The sequence below is a fragment of the Symphalangus syndactylus genome, chromosome 15 (genome assembly GCF_028878055.3).
Source record: "Symphalangus syndactylus isolate Jambi chromosome 15, NHGRI_mSymSyn1-v2.1_pri, whole genome shotgun sequence".
NCBI lineage: Eukaryota > Metazoa > Chordata > Mammalia > Primates > Hylobatidae > Symphalangus > Symphalangus syndactylus.
In genome coordinates, this window is record NC_072437.2 from 100,448,406 (window position 1) to 100,470,559 (window position 22,154).

Consider the following 22,154-nt stretch of genomic DNA (forward strand, 5'->3'; position numbering starts at 1 on the left):
AGTGCATGTTACTATTTTCAGTAAAGGTTAAAACGTACAAATGGTAACATGACAAAATTGGGCATGTTTAGGGGGTGATAAAAAATTTAAAATATAAACTTTCAGGCCAGGCGTGGTGGCTCACGCCTGTAATCCCAGCACTTTGGAAGGCCGAGGAGGGCAGATCACTTGAGGCCAGGAGTTGGAGACCAGCCTGGAAAACATGGTGAAACTTTGTCTTTACTAAAAATACGAAACTTAGCAGGGTGTGGTGGTGCACGCCTATAATCCCAGCCACTCGGGAGGGAGGCTAGGGCAGGAGAATCACTTGAACCCGGGAGGCAGAGGTTGCAGTGAGCCGATATTGCACCGCTGCACTCCAGCCTGGGTGACAGAGTGAGACTGTGTCTCAAATAAATAAATAAATTAATTAACTAACTAACTAACTAAGTAACTTTCAAAATAAATCTACAGTGTTATATATAACATCATTGGAACTTGAATAAGCAAACATTACCTTATCTGTCATGATTAAAGACCATTCCTAGAAGAGACTGGCCTTCATTCTTGGAGTAAGATTGTGTACACGTATACACACACACACACACACGTGTATGTATTCACAGTTTTTATAGAAGTATAACACAAATATAGAATATAAAACTTATTGAAAGAATGAACACACTCATCATCAGCCAAGTCAACAAATAGACTGTACACCAGGAACGCCTACTGAGCACTTTTTTCCCAGTCACTGTTCTTGCTTTTCTTCCAATTCCTTACCCTGACTTTTAATACTAAGCTAGTTTTGTCCTTTTTGCATTTTATGTAAATGTAAGTACATCAGATGTATTTCTTTGTCTCTGGCTTCTTTTGTTCAACATTCTTTTTATGAGATTCATCTACTATTGTTGCATATAACAAGAGTTTATTCATTTATTCTCCTTTATTTATGTGTCTATACCATAATTTATTAATTCATTTTACTGAGGATGGGCATTTGGAATTTTCCATTTCTTTGTTATTACAGATAATACTGCTATATAGATAAGGCCACTTATAATTACTATGAGTGTACTACTATTACGTGTGTGCACTACACATTAATATGCATATTTGTTAGATAATTTGGAGTGTAATTGCTGATTCGTAGTGTTTGTATATGTTCAGTTTTAGTAGATAATGCCAAATGGTTTTCAAAAGTGGTTGTACTAGTTTACTAACTCAGCAGCAGACGATGAGAGGTCTTGTTGCTTCATATCTTTGATAGGACTTAGTATTTAGTCTGTCATTTTAGCCATTTTGGTGGAAGTATAGTGGCATTCCATTGTATTTTTAGTTTGTATTCTCCTGATGATAAATGAGGTTGAGCACTTTTTAAATACATTGGTCTTTTGTTTTCTTCTTTTGATTTGCCGTTGAAGTCTCTAGTCCATTTTTTTAAATGGTGGGCTTTTTTTGTCTTTTGCTTATTAATTTTTTGAAAATGAGCCCTTTATAGATTATATGCCATACATATATCTTCTTCCATTTTCTGGCTTTTCTTATCATTATCAATATGGTCTATTTTAATCAACAGAAGTTGTAAATTTTAGTTAAATTCACTTTATAATTTATTGGTGTATAAGTGCTTTTGAGGTTGTAAGTGCTTTGTCTACATTTTCCCTGTCTTGCCTTCTGGCTGCTTTATTCTTTGCTGTTTGTATTTAGATGTGTAATCCATTTGGAATTTTTTGTGATTATAATGAAGTAGGAGTAATAGGTATATGAAGATGACCCAGCACCATTTATTTGAAAGACACTTCTTTTTCCTGTGTTCTGTCATTTTTGTCACAAATTAGTTTTTCATATACACTTCATTATAGTTCAGCAAACAGCTCTGCCTCATCTCTTTGTCTTTAACTCATACCATCTTAATTAGCCTTAGGTTTAATAAATATTGAGTTGAGTAAGATCTTCTCACCCTGTTATTTTTCCTCAAGAAAGTCTGAGCTATTCTTGATGCTTTGCATTTACGTTTATATTTATAATTAGTTTGTCAATATCCATTTTAAAAACAACTTGCTGGGGTTTTCATAAGTAATGGAGTATTTGGATCTATTGCAGCTGGGGCTATATAGGTCTCATTCAATCTGTGACTAACAAACTGTGATTATCATATATTCCTACCGTTTCCTTAGATGTTCTTATTTTTTTCAGTAATGATTTTTAGTTTTCTATGTAGAAGTCTTACATGTTTCTAAATTGATTTATTCTTAGGAATTGAATATTTTGTATATGTTTCTATTTTCCTGAAGTTTTCAGATAAACTTCATTGAAACTATTTGTTTATATTGTTTAAACTCAATAAAAAACACTCATTTTGAGCGTACATTTTAATGAGTTTTGATTAGTTTATGCATCCATATAACCGTCACCACAATCAAGATGTAGAATATACCCATCACCCCGAAAGTTCTGTGTGCCCTGTTTGTTATTCACTCCCATCTCTGCCCCAGGGAAACACCGAAATGCTTTAACATTGTGAATTAGATTTGGCTTTTCAAGGTTTTCACATAGATGGAATCAACAGTACATTCTATTTTTGGTGTCTGTCTTCTTTCATTCATCCTAATGATCTGTGATTTATCGATGTCTTTTTGTTTATGAGTAGTCTATTCCTTTTTATTGGTAGGTATTATCCCATTATATGGCTATTAATAATCTACTCTTCTTTTCACCTGTTGATAGCCATCTGGGTTTTCCCATTTTGTTGTAGTTATAAATAATGATTCTATGGATATTTGAAAACACATCTTGGTGTGGACATAAATTTTCATTTCTTATGGCTGAACACTAGGAGAAAAATTCTGGTTGGATAGTAAGTGTATGCTTAACCATATGAGAAACTGCTGCGCTGTTGTGCAAAGTAGTTGTATCATTTTATATTACTGTCAGCAATGTGTAGTTCTATTTTTTCCATATTCTTGTCAGCACTTGGTATTGTCAGTCTTTTTAAGACTATAATGGGTGGGTAACCATATCTCATTTGGTTTTATGTTTTCTTTCCTATTGATTAATGATGGTGAGTATTCTTTTTTGCATATGCTTATGGGCCATTGAAATCTCTTGCTATCTTTTAAAATTTTTCTTGAGATATGAGTTCTTTATATATTCTTCATATATGTCCTTTGTGAGAAACATGCAGTCTAGAATTTTTTGTTCCATTTTGTTGTATATATTTTTATTTTCTTAAAATTGTTAATAACAAAAGTTTCTAATTTGACAAAGTTCATTGTCTCAAATAGTTTTGTCTTTTATGATTTGTGCCATTTGTAAATCATAAGAAATCTTTACCTACCACAAAGTCATGTAGATATTCTACTATATTTTCTTCTAAAATAGAAGTTTTGTAGTTTTATCTTTATTAGATTTCTGATCTGTTTTGACTTAGTTTTTGTGTCTGTGGTGAGGTAAAGTTTGGGATTTGGCTCTGTCTTTATGTATATTAATGTTTCACTACCATTCAATTACCTTGGAATTGATTTAAAATCAATTGACCACCTATGTGTAGATCTATTTCTAGACTCCATTCTGTCCCATGAACTATATGTCACTACTGCACTATCTTCCTGTATCGTAGCTTTATATTAAGTTTTGAAAGAGATGATGTAATATAAGTCCTCTAACTATTGTTTTTTAAAATTGCTTTGACTTTTCTGGGTTAATTTGCATTTTCATGTAAATTGTAGAAGTGACTTGTCAATTCTAACGCAACAAAAAAAGAAATTCTGCTGAAATTTTAATTACAGCTCTGTTGAACCTTTAAATTTGAGGAGACTCTTCATCGTAATACTGAGTATTCAAACCTTTGAAATTGTCATTCATTGGGATCTTTAATTTTTTTCAGCAACTTACTGTAGCTTTCATTGTAAAACTTGTACTTATTTTTATGTCTTTTAAAATTTTTATGTTTTTCTAAATTTTCATGTGTTTGATGATATTATATTAGATTTTTTGCTCTAAATTTCCAATTGGGAGTTAGAAGCCAGGCAAAAAAGAGTACATAGTGTATGATTCCATTTTTATGAAATTATAGGAAGTGCAAATTAATGTATCTTTAAAAATAGCAAATCAATGATTGTCTATGTCAATTTTACCTCAGTGAAACTGAAAAAAGGGGACAATTTTGTATTAGTGTATTGATTTTTATATATTGATTTTATATTTTATAATCTTGCCACTTTTAGTAAACGTGGTAAGTTGTTTAGAACTTTCTAAACTCACATAATCTATCTAACACTTTCTGTAGTTTCCTTATTATTTTCTATGCATGACATAATGTCACTTGTAGCTTTAGTATTATTTATCCTAAAATGTTTGAGAATTCACCAGTAGAGCCATTTCTGCCTGGAATTTTCTTTCTGGGAAAATTTAAATTACAGATTCAGTTTTTTTAATTGATAAATGAGTATCCAGATAGTATATTTATTTTTGTATCTGTTTTGTTATTTTTGTCTTCAATGAATTTACCCATCTTATCTAAGTTGTTGGATTTATTACCATAAATTCTTTGTAATTTTTTAAATGTTATTATTAATATTTTAAAATATAAGCATGATCTCTAATGATATTCCCTCTTTCATTTCACATTTTGTTAATTTTTGTTTTTTCTCATTTTCTCATTATCAGAATAGCTATTGCTTTTCAATATTATGGTTTCCCCCCAAAAATGATACTGTGTTCATTAATATTTTTAGAGTTTTTTTGTTTTCTATTATGTAAATTCTGCTCTTATTACTCCTTTCTATTTACATCACGTTTGCTTGCTTTTTTCTTTCCGTATCTTAGAGTGGAAACTGAGATTGAGTGTCTATAAACTGTGGACAATGGGCCAAATCATTCTGCCACCAGCTTTGTACATAAAGTTATTGGAATACAGCCACACTCATTTGCTTATGTATTGCCTATCACTGCTTTCACATTACTGTGACTGAGTTAAATAGTTGGAACAGAGACAATATGGCCTAAAGCTTAAAATATTTACTATCTTATCCTTTACAGATGTTTCCCAGCCCCTCTCTTGGATCTTTGATTTTAGACCTTTCTTGTTTAATGATACGGTATATGAGCATTTGAAGCCATAACTTTAACTCCAAGCACAGTTTTACCTGTATTGTACAAATGTAGTATTTTTTATGTTCAATATTTTTTTCTAATTTTCCCTATTTCTTCTTGGATTCATACACTTTACAGAGGTGCATTTGGACATTTATCTTTCTTCACTAAAAATACTGCCATGCAATCCATTCAAGTTGTTGCATTAATTAATAGTATGTTCCTTTTTTATTTCTGAGTCATATTCTATGGTGTATGGATGACAGTTTGTTTAAACATACACCTACTAAAGGACATTTAAGTTTTTTTCCAGTTTGGGGCTATTGAAAATAAAGTTACAGTGGATATTTGTTTTTATGTGAACATACATTTTTATTTCTCTGGGATAAGTACCCAAGAGTGAGATTACTGGCTCTGTGGTAAGTATATGATTAGTTTTATAAGAAACTGCAAAACTGTCTTCTAGAGTGGCTGTACCACTTTGTGTTTCCACTGGCAATGTGTGAGTGGTCCAGTTTCTCCTCATTGTTACCAGCAGTTTTTTTAAGCATTCTGATAGGTATGTAGTGATATCTTACTGTGGTCTGAATTTGCATTTTCCTAATAGATAAAGATGCAGAACATCTTTTCTTGTGTTTATTTTCCATCAGTATGTCTCCTTCATGAATTGTCTGTTCATGTCTTTTGCCTATTTTTTAATTGGATCACTGTTTAACTTTTGAACTCAGAGTTTTTGTTATATTGAAATTCAAGTCCTTTTTTAGAAATGTAGTTTGCAAATGTTTTCTTTTAGACGTGCTGCTCCCTGTTTCATCCTTTTAATGGGTTTTTTAGCAGAGAAAAATTTAAATTTTTTTTTAATCTGGCTTGTCAGATTTACCTTTTTATAGTTAAGCTTTTGGTGTCATGTCTAAGAGCTCTTCACCTAGCCCTACGTTCCCAAAATTTATATTGTATTTTCTATAAAGTTTTGTGGTTTAAAACTTGTTTTACTTTTAAGTCTGTGATCTATTTTGAGCTGATGTCTGTGTAAGGTGTGAGGTTTAGGTTGAGGTACATATTTTTGCCTATGAATGTCCATTTGTTCCAGCACCATTTGTTGAAAAGGCTGTCCTTGCTCATGAGGCATGTTTTTAAGACCTTTTAAGGCAAATTTAGAGAGGCCTCTATTCTTGGATTGCTTTTGCCACACTTAGAAAGAGTGGACTTGCTAGAATTTCTCCTGAATGCTCAGTGTATTTAATGAGATCTCTCCTTTCTGGCTGGAGGGAATACAGACTATTCCCAGCACTATGCACTCTCAGTGATGTTTGTGTTGCAGCTCCTTCATAATTTTTCTTTTCAAAAAATTGTTCTATTCTAGCCCTTGGAGCTTTCAGGCTTCACATAATCAGATTGCTATTCAGCCTAAGACTCAGGTTTTTGGAAGTTTTTTTCTTTATAGCTTCCTCCTCTCAGGGACTCTGTCCTGCAAATTCTATTCACCTTGGCTGTTTTGAACTACAGTCTCAGTCGTGTCAACTCAAAAACATTGCAGGACTCAGTATTTGCCATAATATAGGGAATACCTCCATAAAGGAAACATGGATGATGGGGGAGCTCACCTCATTGGCTTCCCCGTCCATAGGGTTCATAGTCCTGTACTCCCTGTATTGTCTGAAAACAGTTGTTCCCTGTATTTGTCTAATTTTTTAACTGTTAGCATGGAAGGTAATTTTAGACCATCTTACTTTTTCAAGGCTACAAATGAATTTTATATTTTTATCATGTTGTCAATGATTTCTTTTATAAATTTTAATTCTTTTAATTGTTTCCATTTCAGTATGTTGAGAGAATATCCTGAAATGTTAGCTCACTTGTTATTCCTAATTATTTTTCTATAGATTGTTTAAAAATGTATATGTATATACATAATTCTGTCATCCATGAATAATGGGGGAGTTTTTTCCCCCATTAAAATCCTTGCACCTTTTAATTTCTTTTTCTTAACTTACAGTGCCACCCAGTACCTCTAATGCAATTTATTACAGTCATGGTTATAGCAGGCATTATTTTTAAATTTTTCATCTCAGATGAAAAACATTGAACATTTATCATTAACTATGATACCTCTTACCTATTAATTATATATAATTTTCAATAAATGTTATACATCTCTTATATTTGTAATTAACAAAAACTTGCTATCATGATGTATGTTGAATTTTATCTTATGCTTTTTAAATATACACTAAGATGATCATGTGGTTTTTCTCCTTTTAACATGGTATACTATATTGATTTAATTTTTAAATGCCAAAAGAATTCTCAATTTCTGTAAGAAATTCAATTTCATTGTAATGTGAAATAGATTTATCTCTTGAAAGCTTCTATAAGATTATTTTTTGATTTTTTCCTCTGAAATATTTAGTAAACTTCACAAGCAAAGACACCTAACCCTGGATCTCTTCTTTTAGGAAAGTTTCTTAATTAAAATTTCAATTTAATTAGTTACAGATCTCCCAAAATTTTCTATTTTTTCCAGTGTCAGCTTTGGTAGGTTTTTGTTGGCATAAAGCTTTTCATAATATTATCGTGTTATTCTTTTAACATTCATATAATCTGTAGTAATGTCTCTTCTTTTTATTCTTGATATTCTTTATTTAAGCTAGCCAGCTTGTCTGCCTTCCTGCCTTCCTGCCTTGCCTTCCTTGCCTTCCTACCTTTTCTTGATAAGCTGTGGCAGTGATTAATCAGTTTTATTCATATTGCCAAAAAAATTTCTAGAGAGAAGTAACAAGAAACTGTTAAGTTGAAGGTTGTACATTATTTGTTTCCTTAGTGCAGTAGTTTTCTAACATCAGCATGCATCAGAATAACATAGAGGGCTTGTTAACATACAGATTGCTGGATACCTGATTCAGTAGGACTCCAGTAGGGCATGAGAATTTAGGGCACCTCTAACAAGTTTTTAAGTGTGTTAGTCAAGCTTATTTAGAGAAACATTAAATAGGATGTTTACATTCATATGAATATACATGCATATACACATGATTTATTATAAAAATTTGGCTCACATGATTATGGAAACTGAAAATTCCCAATATCTGCAGTTAGTATGCTAAAGACCCAGGAGAACCAATGTGTAGTTCTAATCAAAGTACCAAGGTCGGAGAACCAAGAGATCCAGTGATACAAGTTCCTGTCCAAAAGCTGGCTGGCTCAAGACTGAAGAAGAGCCGATGTTTCCGTCTGAGTCCAAAGGCCAGAAGAGACCAGTATTCCTAGCCCAAACATTCAGGCATAAGGAGTTTGCTCAACATTTTTGTTCTATTCATATCTTCAACTGACTAGATGAAGCCTTCTTACATGAAGGAGGTCAGTCTACTTTACCCAGTCTACCTATTCAAATGTTAATCTTATCAATAAATACCCTCACAGTCATACCCAGAGTGCGGTTTAATCAAATATCTGGACATCCAGTAAAATAGACCCATAAAATTAACCATCATGCTAGATCATGCTGATGCTGCTGGTCCAGAGAACACACTTTGAGAAACAGTGTGTAATTGATAATCCTCCAGATTGCAGGAGTTGTCCTTGATTTATCGAGGTCCTATTCCCAGACAATGCATGGTCCTTCCTTACTCTAGTTTAACTTAATTTACCCCAAATTTTGCAGACATACATGTACATATGTATGCATGTGTGCATGTTCATCTTAAATTCATACCCTGCAAGAAAGTATACTTATTTTATTGGTCAACATCTGTTTTGATTTATCCAAATGACTATCATTTTTTGTTGCTCATCATTCTTTTCTGAATGTCTGACCTCCACCTAGTATCATATTTCTTCTTCTGAAAGAACACTTCTTAGTATTTGATTTAGTGCAGGTTTACCTGTCATGAATTTTTAGTTCCTATTTCTCTAAACATCTTGGAAATCCACTTCAATGTTTGAAAGGATATTTTGAACCAACAGAATTCTAGGTTGGCAATTATTTTCTTAGAGTGCTTTGAAAATATCATTTTATTGTCTTTTGGCTTTTTTCATTCTGTGTTTTATTTCTTTATTTTATAGGTTAATTCCTAGTCATATTGTTTCTGTTCTCCACTCCAACCCACCTGATGTCTGTTTTAAAGGTGTTCTGTATTTTGGGAGTTGATAAGTTTTACTATGATGTTTTCAGGTGCTGTGGATTTTCTTTGTATTTATCCTGCTTAAGATTTGTGGAGTTTTTCAAATCTGAAGTTTTATCGCTTTCATTCAGTTTTGAAACTTCCTAGCCATTACCTCTTCAGGTATTGCTTCTGACCCATTTTATCCTTTTGTTAGAGCTTATCTTACATAAAAATTAGACTTTTTAAAAATACGTTTCTTACCTATCTATATCCTTTCCCCCTACCCCCATTTCTCTCTCAGTGATTTTGAGTATTTTCTTTTAACCTATAGTCTACTTTACTAATTATCTCTTTAGCTGTGTCAAATCTTCTCAGTTCTTAATTTCAATTTTTGTAAGTACTCAAATTTCCGTTTGACTTTTGTAGTCAAGATAATTGGTAATAATGTATATTTATACATACTTACAGAAGTAATCAGTTGCTTGGATTAATTGAAGTTTCTATTTCATATTTAACTTAATCACCAGTAACAGTATTTTTGTAATTCTGGGATAAAAAATGTTCCTAGCTTTAACTCAATAATACTACATTAAATCCAATAGCTATGATGCAAACCTCCATTAATCAATAATTTTTCTAAAATAATTTTACTCTCACTTATTAATCTTAAATAAAAATAAATAATCATACTTCATTTAGAATTGAGCATCAGAAACTATTATATTTCGATTTTTTTCCTTTCAATAAACTCACTGTTACCATTCTTACCATTTCTTAGTAGAGGCAATTAGTTTAGCTAGGAAGAGCTATAGGACATGATTCTAGAGATTTGAAGGAATTAATGAAATTGTAGATTCAAAAAAGAATCTCTTTGTGTTCACTAACAGATAACTTACTGTGATTATGTTTATTCAGTGACTTCAGGTAGCGTTTCTTTTGCTCGCTTTGTTAATTCTCTCTAATAGTAAATACTGTCATTAAAACAGTCATTCTCAAAGTGTGTTCCCTGGATCAGCAGCATCAACACCACTGACTGAGAATTTGTACTTCTAACAAATGCTCGCCGTACACACAGACCTGCTGAATCAGAAACTAGGGTGGAGCTCAGCAGTCTGGTTAAACGGACTCTCCAGATGATTCTGATCCACACTAAAGCTTGAGAACCAGTGTCTTCAGGAGGTCCTTGCTTTAGGAATTACAGAGTAGGGGAGACTATTGAAATCTCTTAATTTCAGTAAGTCTGCCAAATCCCCTTCAAATCCCTTTTTCTTATGGAAAATTGTTCCTCCAGAATTTTCTAAATATATGTGGCAGTGATCAAACTTGAGTTTTCTCCATGCTTTCTCCTTTCTCTAGAGCTGTTGACACGGGTAAGAGGAGACAGAGTTAAACAGAAGTGCTGATGGTGAGACTTAGAATGCTCAAAGATTTGAAACTTGGCTGTTTTTAGGAGAGAAGTCATCCGATATTATTCTCTAATAGCTATTTAATTGCTTAAAAATTTACAAGGTGCCATAGTTCAGTTTTAAACCTTAGTAATATATTGCAAATTATTTTATGGTTAATTACCTTTTTTTCATTTATAAATTTTTGCCTCATATGTAACAAAATGTTACCTGGCATTGTGACAGAACTTGTATTATTTTGTAACATTGTTTAATTGCTAACTGTACATATCTTCAGTGTAGAAAAATGTGTGCTCATCTAATATATTGACTTTGGTTTGTTTAATGTATCAGAATCACATTTTGTGAGTGTAAATATGGGTGTGTTCAAAGTAGAGTCAAAAAAGTGAACGTTATTGACTTCTCACTGTGTGCTGGGTGCTTTTCTGTGCACTTTACATCCCTTAGCTTATTTAATCCTCACTGGGTAGGTACTACAATCATCTTCATTTTGCAGACATAGAAAGCCTAATGTGCCTAAGGTCACCTAGCTAGTATACGATAGAGCCAGGATTCTAGTTTAAGCAGTCTTACTCCAAAGCACTTTTATCTAAGACAGATAAATCTGTTACTATGTTATTCATTTGTCTAAGCAGAAATATTTTCCTCCTCCCCATTTTTTACTTTTACATGTACCAAAGTATTTTTAAGAATGTCAAATAGTGCTTATGTATGGCTATTAACTTAAAATTCAACAGTGAACTATATAATAATACAGCAGTTTGTAAAGAAAAGTACATAGGCTTATGAAATGGAAAATGCTTACTTTGGCAAAGCATTCAACTGCATTACAATGAATTTCAGTTATTCCCTTATTTGTCCAGATTTCAGGTAATACCTCCTTGAGAGCAAGAATTAAATTATTTGTAACTGGCACAGGGACCCACACTGTCAGTGTTCCAGATCATTTTCTTTGATGGATAGATACATAGAGAAGGCATACAAAAACTCATTTACAGGACACTCATAGAGTGGTGGACAGTCTTTGGCCCTTTCGGGTGGCATAACCCCAATTCTTTCTCATAGTATAGTCATTCCAATTTAGCTGAAACCTTTCAGTAGCCTTATGACTGTATGTGAAACTGTACAGGGTGTCCCTTATACATGAAGCTTGCTATTATTCCATGGGCTAGAAAGGACATTTATGATTTTTAAAGATTTTAATTTAGAAGTAAAGTTTATTTGACATTTTATATTGAATTATATTTATTAGTTTTTATGTCTTAATTTCAACAGCATCACTGCAAAACTTGAAAGAGCTTTAGAAAAAGTTGCTCCTCTTCTTCGTGAAATTTTTGTAGACTTTGCCCCATTCCTATCTCGTACACTTCTTGGCAGTCATGGACAAGAGCTATTGATAGAAGGTATGATTTCTCTCTCTATTATAATTATTTTAGTTTCCTATGATGTATGTATTAATCATGGCATAATTCGTGCTTCTGGAGGAATATGTACTTCCAAAAGAACCTAAAGGCATTACTTCACAAATTCTGATAAGATATTCAATATGTTTTCTCTTCACTCATTTTTTTTAAATAACATGTTTGCATGGTCAATGCCAATAAGAAAACTTTGAAGATGAAGAACATTGAAAAGGTATCAGAATGGGAGGCTTTCGTTCTTTAATCTATCTATCAGGGCTGACGTATATCCTGTCATTAAGATAACCTGTTTATTAAGCAGTGATCTCTGAAATTTCCTTCTGACTCTCAGAGCCATGCGTCTTTAAGTGATTTTTCTTATTCACATAACATTTGTAGTGTGAGAATCCTTAACTAAGAAGACATTAAAAATCTGGAGAAATACTTAACAAAGAATTGATGAAGCCGTGTCTCCTCAACAGCTGCTTACATAGAGTAAGGAGGCAAAGGAGATAAATTTACTAGGAGAGTGGCTTTGAAAAATGTGGTTAATCAAAATAGTATTTCTTTTTAAAAAGTTTTGTTTTATGAATATGTCTGAGCTTCAGAAAGAATTAGACAATATCAAGATGACCTGTAGGTGAATAATGGCTTTAGATGCCATTTCAGGTAATCCTGGGGTTTAGCATCCTTGTATATCTTTTTTGCTTTTCACTTCCTGTTTACTGTAGAAGAAAGTTTTCCTGTGCCTGTTCTGTTATTGTCCCAACTGCTTCTACTCAGTATTTCTATTAGGAAGACTGTGAGAGTTAATCGCTCAGCATCTGGGAGCTGACTTTGAATCCTAGTTCAACTACTTTCTTAGCTTTGTGGCCTTTGTAAATTACTTACCACTTTGTATCTTAGTTTCCTTTCTATAAATTGGAGTCAGTGATGGCACTTTAGGGTTCTTGTGAAGATTAAATTATGCAAGGCATTTGAAGCTGTTAGAATATTGTCACATAATGAGCTTCTCAGGTTTCCAAAAGTACTGAGTTCCTTCTGGGCTAAGTACTATGTTACATACTTTTGATATGTTAGTAAACAGACAAAGATCCTTTTCTTCAGATGGAGCATATATTCTAATGAGGACACAAAATCAATAAGCATTAAACAACATGAATAATTAAATTATATAGCATGTTAGAAGATAGTGAATGTTATGTAAAAGGATAAATACAACACAGAGAATTGGGATTACAGAATGACAAGGTTAGGTTGAAGTTTAAAGAGAGTGGTCAATTTTAAATAGGCCTCATGGTAAAAGTTACATTTGAGCAAAAACTTACATAATAAGTAATAAAACTTACTTAATAAGTGCCATGCAGCTTATTAGAAGAGGAGTGTTCTATGCAGAGAGAATAGTCAGTACATTGGCCCTAAAACGAGGATAGAAAGATGTTCTTGGTATGATCTACGAACAGGAAAAATGCCAGTCTCATGTGAACCAGAAGGACAGTAGTCGAATATTAGGGCCAGAAAGGTAATGGGTTCTTTGGCCTTAATTAGTGTGTTGTAGGGAGGCTGCTCATGTTTTAAGTAGGGCTGTCACCCTGGGTGCTACTATTGTCATTATTATACTCCCACCTACAAAGTGAAGTATAAAATGCTCTGAAGAATTGGATTCTGAGAAGAACCATGCTAATTTAAAGCAGCCCCAAGATGAACTTTAAAAGTTCTTGGAAGCTTAAAAACTATTGCTTGGCCACAGATTGTGTGTATAATTTAAATAGCTTTGTTCTAGATGTATATGATTGATTACACAAAATCGTGTATTCATTGATTCATTCAAAACAGAAGAAATATTCCTCATGGAGCTTACAGTCTAATGAGCAAAGAGACATAAAAACCAATAATTAAAATTAAATAGGATATGTGCTATAATGAAAGTATATATGAAGGTACAGTGGGAAATGAGACTAGATGGCCTACTGACCACTTGCAGGGCACATATTCTTCTAACTGGGTCAGTGAGGTAGTTATGTATACCTGGTCTTACTCCTGCTGCTATAAAGCCACTTCCTCATCTTTATGAGGACACACATGTTTGAAAGGGTTATGTTCCCTGCTTCTACCTAACTCCTGTAACAGCTCAACCCAGTCTTCTGAATTCCAGACATAGTTGAAGTTACCTAGCATAGACATCTAAACCTATATACTCCAGGGATACCTCAAACTCTGTTTATCCAAAATTTGTTTTCCCTCAATTTACTTTTCTTTCTAAATGTATTTATTTTGTCATTAGCATTACTATTAATGTAAACATTTGAGGTGAAAATTTGATTTTTCTTTAGCTCTTTTCTCCTTCAACTTTAATATTTACAATTACTTCATGAGAATGAATAATTTCCAAAAACAATATTTAGAGGATAGTTCTTCAAATATTATTAACATTACAAATATTATATCAAGCCATGTATAAAAACCTTCCAAAGTAGCCTAAATATTATGTTAGCTAAAAGTGGTGGCATCATAGTTATGGATTCTAAAAGGTACTAGGTTATCAGTTGGTCCTTCTTGATTTCCTTTTTTTGCTTTTAATTCTTTTGATTTCCTGTAGTTAGATGCTATTGAGGAGCAGGAATGCTGGTTATTGGTATTTTTATTTTCATGCTTTTCTGTAACATGTATTACTTTATTAAAATAAAGAAGTTCAATAAACATCATTGAAAAAACAAATCTTAAATGTTTCCTCATTCCCTACCAGATAAAAGCCTTTTATTTTTTCTGTTGCTGTCTATCTTTTCCTAAAATGATTTGATAGGTTTTACAGAAATGTATAAATACTGACCAAAGACATAATAAAATAAAACAGGGAATAAAGTTAGTCATGTAATAATGTTAGTAGTGAGTCCTGCACTGTTATTAAAACTAAGGCAAATTCTGTACAAGTTTTCTAGCTGCCAGAGCAAAGGCACAATTATGTTAAGTTATAAGACTCACGTTACTGGTTCCTAAGTGATAATTTGTGGCAATTTTACATTAACTGCTCTGTATTGGAAAATCAGGAACCCCTGTGTGTAGCTACTTGCCAGAATCTTCACACATTCAGATTGTTTCTTACTTATTTCTTCTCATCAATGCACAGAGAAAAATGATTGAGTAATTGAGAGCTATTTCTTTTTAGCTTCTCTGTTTACCTCACATATTCTGAATTGAGTGGAAAGACCATTAAGAATATGCCTTCATTGTTGTCAGTGCATCCAGGTGAACCTGGATTTTTTTTAATGTAACTATGCTAGAAATGAAATATTGGAACAGGTTAGATATTAAAAAGTTCATTTTGTGTTCCCCTGGCAGTATACAATTATATCTTGTAACTTTCTACGTTCAAAGAATTTTAATACATCCTACTTTTTAAACTATATGGATGTAATACTTATGTCTTTCTTTGCTGATGTTTAAGATGACTTTTCTTTATAAAATGATGATAGCAAATGGTAGATTTTTAGGTTTTGAGTTTTGTTTTTTAAATGCCAGTAACTTGGCAGTATAAAAAGCTAACAACCCTAAAATATGATCCTTTAAATTTTTGCTAGTTCATACAACCCAAAACTCTGGAAACTATAGTTGTTTAAAAGAATGACTTTCAGTATCCCTCACAATTTGGTCATAACCCTCCCTCCCAGACCCAACTAGTCTTTATCTTCTTGCTATAAAAAAAATTTCTTAAACATGTAAAGAAGTTACATACTATCACATTTCCTTGTTTTTGTACAGCTCTTCTTTCTGCATTTAATACTTTTTTTTTTTTTTTTTTTGAGACAAGAGTCTTGCTCTGTCCCCCATGCTGGAGTGTAGTGGCACGATCTCGGCTCACTACAAGCTCCGCCTCCCGGGTTCACGCCATTCTCCTGCCTCAGCCTCCCAAGTAGCTGGGACTGCAGGTGCCTGCCACCATGCCCGGCTAATTTTTGTTGTTGTTGTTGTATTTTTAGTAGAGACAGGGTTTCACTGTGTTAGACAGGATGGTCTCGATCTCCTGACCTCGTGATCCACCCACCTTGGCCTCCCAAAGTGCTGGGATTACAGGCGTGAGCCACCCTGCCCAGCCTGAATCCTTTTTTTTTTTTAATCTCCCCAAATTATACTCATCCCTTGAATCCATTTTCAGGCTCATTAAACAAATTAATGTCATGACTTCTGTGCTCCTATAGTATTTTACTTATGTAATATTAATAAAATTATTTTACACTTATAGAAATAGGAAATATCTTATTGTTTTTATTGTCATTACCTAACTTAGATTCTGGTACATTATAAATATTCAGTGTTTTTCCCTTGTGCTTGAATAGAATATTATTTTTCTTTCTTGGGAGGCCAAAGCAGATGTATTGCTTGAGGCCAGGAGTTTGAGACCAGCCTAGGAGACATAGTTAGACTCTGTCCCTAGAAAAAATAAAAAATTACCCAGGCCTGTCCTGACATGTGCCTGTAATACCAGCTACTCTGGAGGCTGAGGTGGAAGGATTGCTTGAGCGGGAGATTGAGGCTGCAGTGAGCCATGATGGCACCACTGCACTCCAGCCTGGGCACCAGAGACCCTGTCGCTGAAAAGAAAATAAGGAAGGATTGATAAGATTTTATGTTCTGTGGTAAGAATTCCTGGTATTGATCAGTTCTTCAGACTTAGGAGTTTGCTGCTGCACTCATCCAAGGTCTGTACTTGCTCTCCACCCCAGCCTGTAGAAATGCACGTCCTTTTATCTTCTCATTCTTGAGCATGTACTCTTACTCATTCTTCGTTCTTCCCTCTCCTTCTGTTTCCCTTCTCTCTCTAATTTGATATGCTTTTCTTTTCCCTTGAGAAGAAATTTGTCAAAATATTATGAAGAACTCAGGACATTTACATGATAAAAACATATTTACTCTAGCTTTGAATAGTTCCATTTAAGAAATAGTGCTTATGATGAATAAATCTCACTGCATTTCAATTTACCATATAAATATGTGTGTGTGTGGTAGGAACAAAAGTGAATTTAGGTAACTGAAGACACTTTAATGTCTATGAAAAGAAAAAGCAATTACTCTCTTAACTTCAAATAGCCATAAAGTATATTTGAATTGCCTCTTTATTTTATGTTTTATATTCCATTTTTCTTAATGCACATATTTATTTGTGTTTAAATTATTTCTTATGGGATAATTAGTCCTTGGTAGTTTTTATTGTCGGTGTTCTTTCATTTTCTTAATTATCTATTACTTTGATTAGTTAGCTTGTGATTGTATCATTCTAGAACAATGTAGTTCACATTTTAAGACCATTCATTAACAGTAGCTATTTTTAGGCAGCTTTTGATGTGTGTTTTCTCTTAGCAATAATTAAGCATTTTTGAAGACAGTAATTTGAAGCTTACTGAACTTTAAGAAAATTATGGGTTTTCAATTTATAAACTAATGCATAAAAACTACTTAGAATAGATATGTATGCAAGTATCGAAACCTACCAGCCAAAGATAACAAAACAGCCTAAGAATCCAGTTTATGTTCTGTGAGCATTGTTTATGTTCTATTGGGAGCTCACAGAAATATTCAAGAGTACCTTAGTTATGATGAGGATATAGCAGAAAGTCTCATATGTGTCCAAGGACAGGAAATAAAATATAGTTGATCTTCAGGCAGCCTGGAAATGGGAGAGAAGAGTCAGTAACAAAGACTACTCCCTTTGATTCTCAAAGCAACTTTATAGCCTCCTGTCTTTTATTCTCTCTGTGTATCTACTCAATGTTTTTACTTTTCTCCCAGACCAACTTCCTTTGCTTAGTCATCAGAACATATCTTAGCATAGCACCTTAGCCCTGAATCTTAATGCATTTTTAATGTAAATATCCTGCATCATCTAACTATAGTCACTTAACTTATCAAGAGAGAATCTGAATGGCTCAGCCAGGACTATTATTTTGTTCCTCCCAGGTTAGGTGTCTGACCCTGTCATAATCAGCTAAGCCTGAGGTGGGATACAGGTGTCTGAGATACATGAGGCTCTCCCTTTTAGGCTCTATATGCAAGTTGAAACATTTTAGAAAGAGATGTTAGCAGTGCAGGAATTTTCATTGAAGGGTCCACTCTGCTTTTGGTGGCATTAATAAATACTTTATTAAAATCATGTAATACTCAAGAATATTTATGGTTTCCAGGACTAGCATTTTTTTAAAGTATATAAATATAGCATGAAATTTCTACCTCCACCAAAGAGGACATCACTGACATATTATAAAATGAATGAGCCTGGTCAAGAAGCTCCATATCATTCACAGATCATTTGTAGTCGCATTATAGACACATAATCAGAAAAACTTGCAGTACTTTTATTTAAAAATTATAGACTAAAATGTAATTTCAGAATTACTGTTTTTAAATTACAATAATACAAAAAGTGTACACAAGAATATTTGGGTAAATGGAAATGCTGGCATAATTTTTAAATATTCCTGACTTCCTCCATAAAAAATGGATAGAATAATAGATAATGAAACAATAGCTACAAGAACAATGAATGGACATTTACAACAAAACTAGGTGACAGGTATCTCATTGGACCCCAAAATATGCCTAGCTGGGGACCATCTAGCTATAGCTACATGATATACATGATATCAGCTGATTTGTGGCAAGGACTCATGGTGGCCATCAAATATAGATCTATTTGGAGAAATAGCTAAATGAGGGTTAAATAGGAGAAATTAAAGGATATGACTGCTTATTCCGAAAACTTTGAAAAATGCGGCAGTAATTATGTTGGTAGTAATATTATCGATATTACAAAACTGTTATGTAATGTTGGATAAAGCTGCTTGGTAATTATTAATATTGTAATTGTTTTATCCCATGTTCTTGAAAATCAGAATTCTGGCTGAAGAAAGGCGATCCAGATATAAAATAGGAGAGTTTAAGTAAAAGCTTTTGATTTGGAATTTGAATCGGACATTTTCATGTGAACTTACGCACACATATGCATGTACATGCACACATACACGCATACCCATATTCTATAGGTATATGTATACTATACTAGTAGCCCCGTCTATTGTTTTGCCTGGACACAAAAACCAAGTCAGTAGCAGTGAGTACACTTAGGGTCCATATTTACTATTAAAATATCATTTGCCAATGAAAGAAACAGGGACTTCATAGAGAAACAAGTGATTTCAAGGCTGGGGCAGGAAATATTAATCATTTACCTGCAACATTTTGTGATACCACAAAGCAAGGAAGGTATCCAAGGTTGTCAGAAGAACTCAGGAGCTAACTTAAAGAAATTCCTGTTGTCCCAAGATGGTGCGGTTTGAGCATCCATAAGTATATTAGGTTGGTGCAAACGTAATTGCAATTTTATTTGCAAGTGGCAAAAATCGCAATTACTTTTGCACCAACCAATAATAACTGCAATTCATTAAAACACCCGGATATGTTTAAATCTATGTATTCATATTGATAATTTAGAAAATGATTTTGTCAAATTTAGAGAATGATAGAGCACTAACTTACTTTGAAAACTGATAAGAAAATTAAAAGAATAAAGTATTTCTTATGTTATTTCTTTGTGAACTGATCATTGTATTATGAAGTTATTGAGGGGGGATGTTTTGTTTTTACAAAAATATATCATCTGATAAATAATGGTGGGATATGTGAGTTAGATTATTATTTAGCACCCTCTAAGAATTTAATAGATCTAAGCTTCAATGGCTGCTAAACTCACAAATACAGAGACAGCTAGACAATTAGATGGGAAAAATACCATCACCTATCAAGACTCTATGTATGAATGAATGAATAAAATAAAACCACATCTGATTAAATCTGTATATTCAATGTGTTGAACTATACCATGGGAACTCAATAATCAAAATTAATACTGGAGGAAATTCTGCAATACAAACTGAGTTGGTCTCTTCAAAATAAATTACATGGGGAAAAGAGATATAGGAAGAACCTGTAGCTTAAAAGAGATTTTTTTTTTTTAATTTCAAAAATCACCAAAACTAAGTTGTTTGTAGAAATAACTCTGATTTAGGTATTAAAAACTATAATCAAAAGCAAAGTGATTATCATAAAAATCAGAATAATGGTTTGTTATAAGTAGGGAGAGGGTTAGAACGGGAAACATGGAGTACTCCTGGGATATTTGGTAATAATTTATTTCTTTAGCTATTTAGTGGTTGCAAGGATGTTTACTTCATAATATTTTATTAACTGATGTTTTCTGCAGTTTACTTATCAATATTTTGTAATAAAATATTTTAATGTTCTCTATGGAGAAGATACAAAAATTTTTGAATGACATTAAAGACCTGAATAATGGTGAACTGTATCATATTCATGGTAGGAAAACTTATCACAAAAAAGTTATTTCAGTCCATGTTAATAAATTAAAATTGATAAAAATTTTAATTTATTTTAATAAAAATTTGATTTAAAATAATTTTTAAATTATTTTCATGGAATTTAATAAGCTTTCTCTTAAATCTCTGAGCAGAATAAAGGGATGAAAATAATCAAGTAATTTTGGAAATTAACAAGCTATTATAATTAAAACAGCATAGCAGTAGCACAGAGATAGATCACTGTGTCAGAATAAATCTCCAAAAACAGATCCCACATACATATGGTAACGTAATTATGAGACAGAGCTCCATTGCAGACTGGGGAGAAATAGGTGAACAATGGATCTAGATCAACTGGATTCCCTTTTGTTAATTAAAAAGACAAAACAAAGTGGATCTCTTCCTCCCTAAACAAACAAAAGATACTACCACTGTGGTTGAAAATCAAATATCAAATGTTTCAGGAGAAAAAAACATAGGAAAATATCTGTAATACTAAACGCATTATGTAAACTAGATACAAAAGCATAAAATGTAGAGGGTTAAAAAATCACCACATTAAAACTATTTTGTTTTATCAAAAGACAACATTAAAAAGTGAAAAGATTGAGAGTAACACGAGCAATATAGTGACTACGAACCTTGAAGTCCTCATTCTCCCAAAGAGAAAATGAATATACAAAAATATATGGACCAAATTAGTGTTGTTAGAAAGCTAATAAATCAATTAAGATGTATTAGATCAGATAAGGTGTTGCAGCAACGAAGTAAACACCTAGCTAAGACAGAGCTACTCAAAACGTTAGGAAATCTGTTGGTATTTTGTTTGCCCTTATCCCACACCCTCCTCAACACGGTGCAGCATACATGATAATGAGGAAATTGCTCAGTTCCCAATTACTCCTTTGGGGTGGAAGGGAAAGAATGGAACTTGCTTGCAACATTCTCACTAAAGACTGAGAAGTGACTACATTTTTTAAAAGCCCAAATTTTAACAAAAATATTACAACGCATTCAAAGAAAGAGAGAAACATAGTTCATTCAAAGGAACAAAACAACTTCCAGAAACCACATTTAAGGAAATGTAGGCCTCTGACTTCTTTTAAAAATAATTTAAAACAACTGTCTTTAATATGCGTATGAGCTAAAAGGTAGCAGGGACTGACAACTAAACAAAATTAGGAAAAGGTTTTATGAACAAAAGGAGAATATGAACCTAAAGAAATTATTTTAAAGCAAAAACTAATTTGAAGCTGAAAAACACAAAGGAATTAAAAAATTCATTATTAGGGTTCAAGAGTAGACTCAATTAGACAGAAGAAAGAATCAGCAAACTTGAAGACAGGTCATATGAAATTACTGAGCTAGAGGACCAAAACAAACAGAATGAAGAAGAGTGAACAGAGCCTAAAGGACTACATCTTCAGACAGACTAACGTAGGTATTATGGTAGTTGCATAAGGAAAAGAAAGAGAAAAGGGCAGAGAGCATATTTGAAGGAATAATGGCTAAAAAACTTCTCAAATTTTAGGAATCAGACACATGAACTGAAGCTCAACAAGCTCCCATGGGATAAATTCAGACACACACTGAGACACATTTTAATCCAACTATTGAAAGTCAAAGATAATCTCGAAAGAAGCAAGAGAAAATTGTACATGTACAATGAGCCTCTGTAAGTTGGTTTCTCAGTAGAATCCATGCATGCTGGAAGGCAGTGGGATGATATATTTAAAGTGCATGAAGTAAAAAGCAAAACAAAACAAAAAGAAACTGTCAATCAATAATACTACCTCCAGCAAA

The 22,154-nt window shown here is 33.0% G+C and overlaps 1 protein-coding gene across 7 annotated transcripts in view; it reads left to right on the forward strand.

Moving 5' to 3' along the window:
* The window catches only part of NBEA (neurobeachin), a 731,576-nt gene that overhangs the window by 277,380 nt on the left and 432,042 nt on the right, over positions 1-22,154 (forward strand). For all 7 annotated transcript variants that reach the window (XM_055244143.2, XM_055244145.2, XM_063619313.1 and 4 more), the window contains one exon: positions 11,861-11,988. In XM_055244143.2, the coding sequence (XP_055100118.2) occupies positions 11,861-11,988 (128 nt within the window). The remainder of the gene's footprint in view (positions 1-11,860; positions 11,989-22,154) is intronic.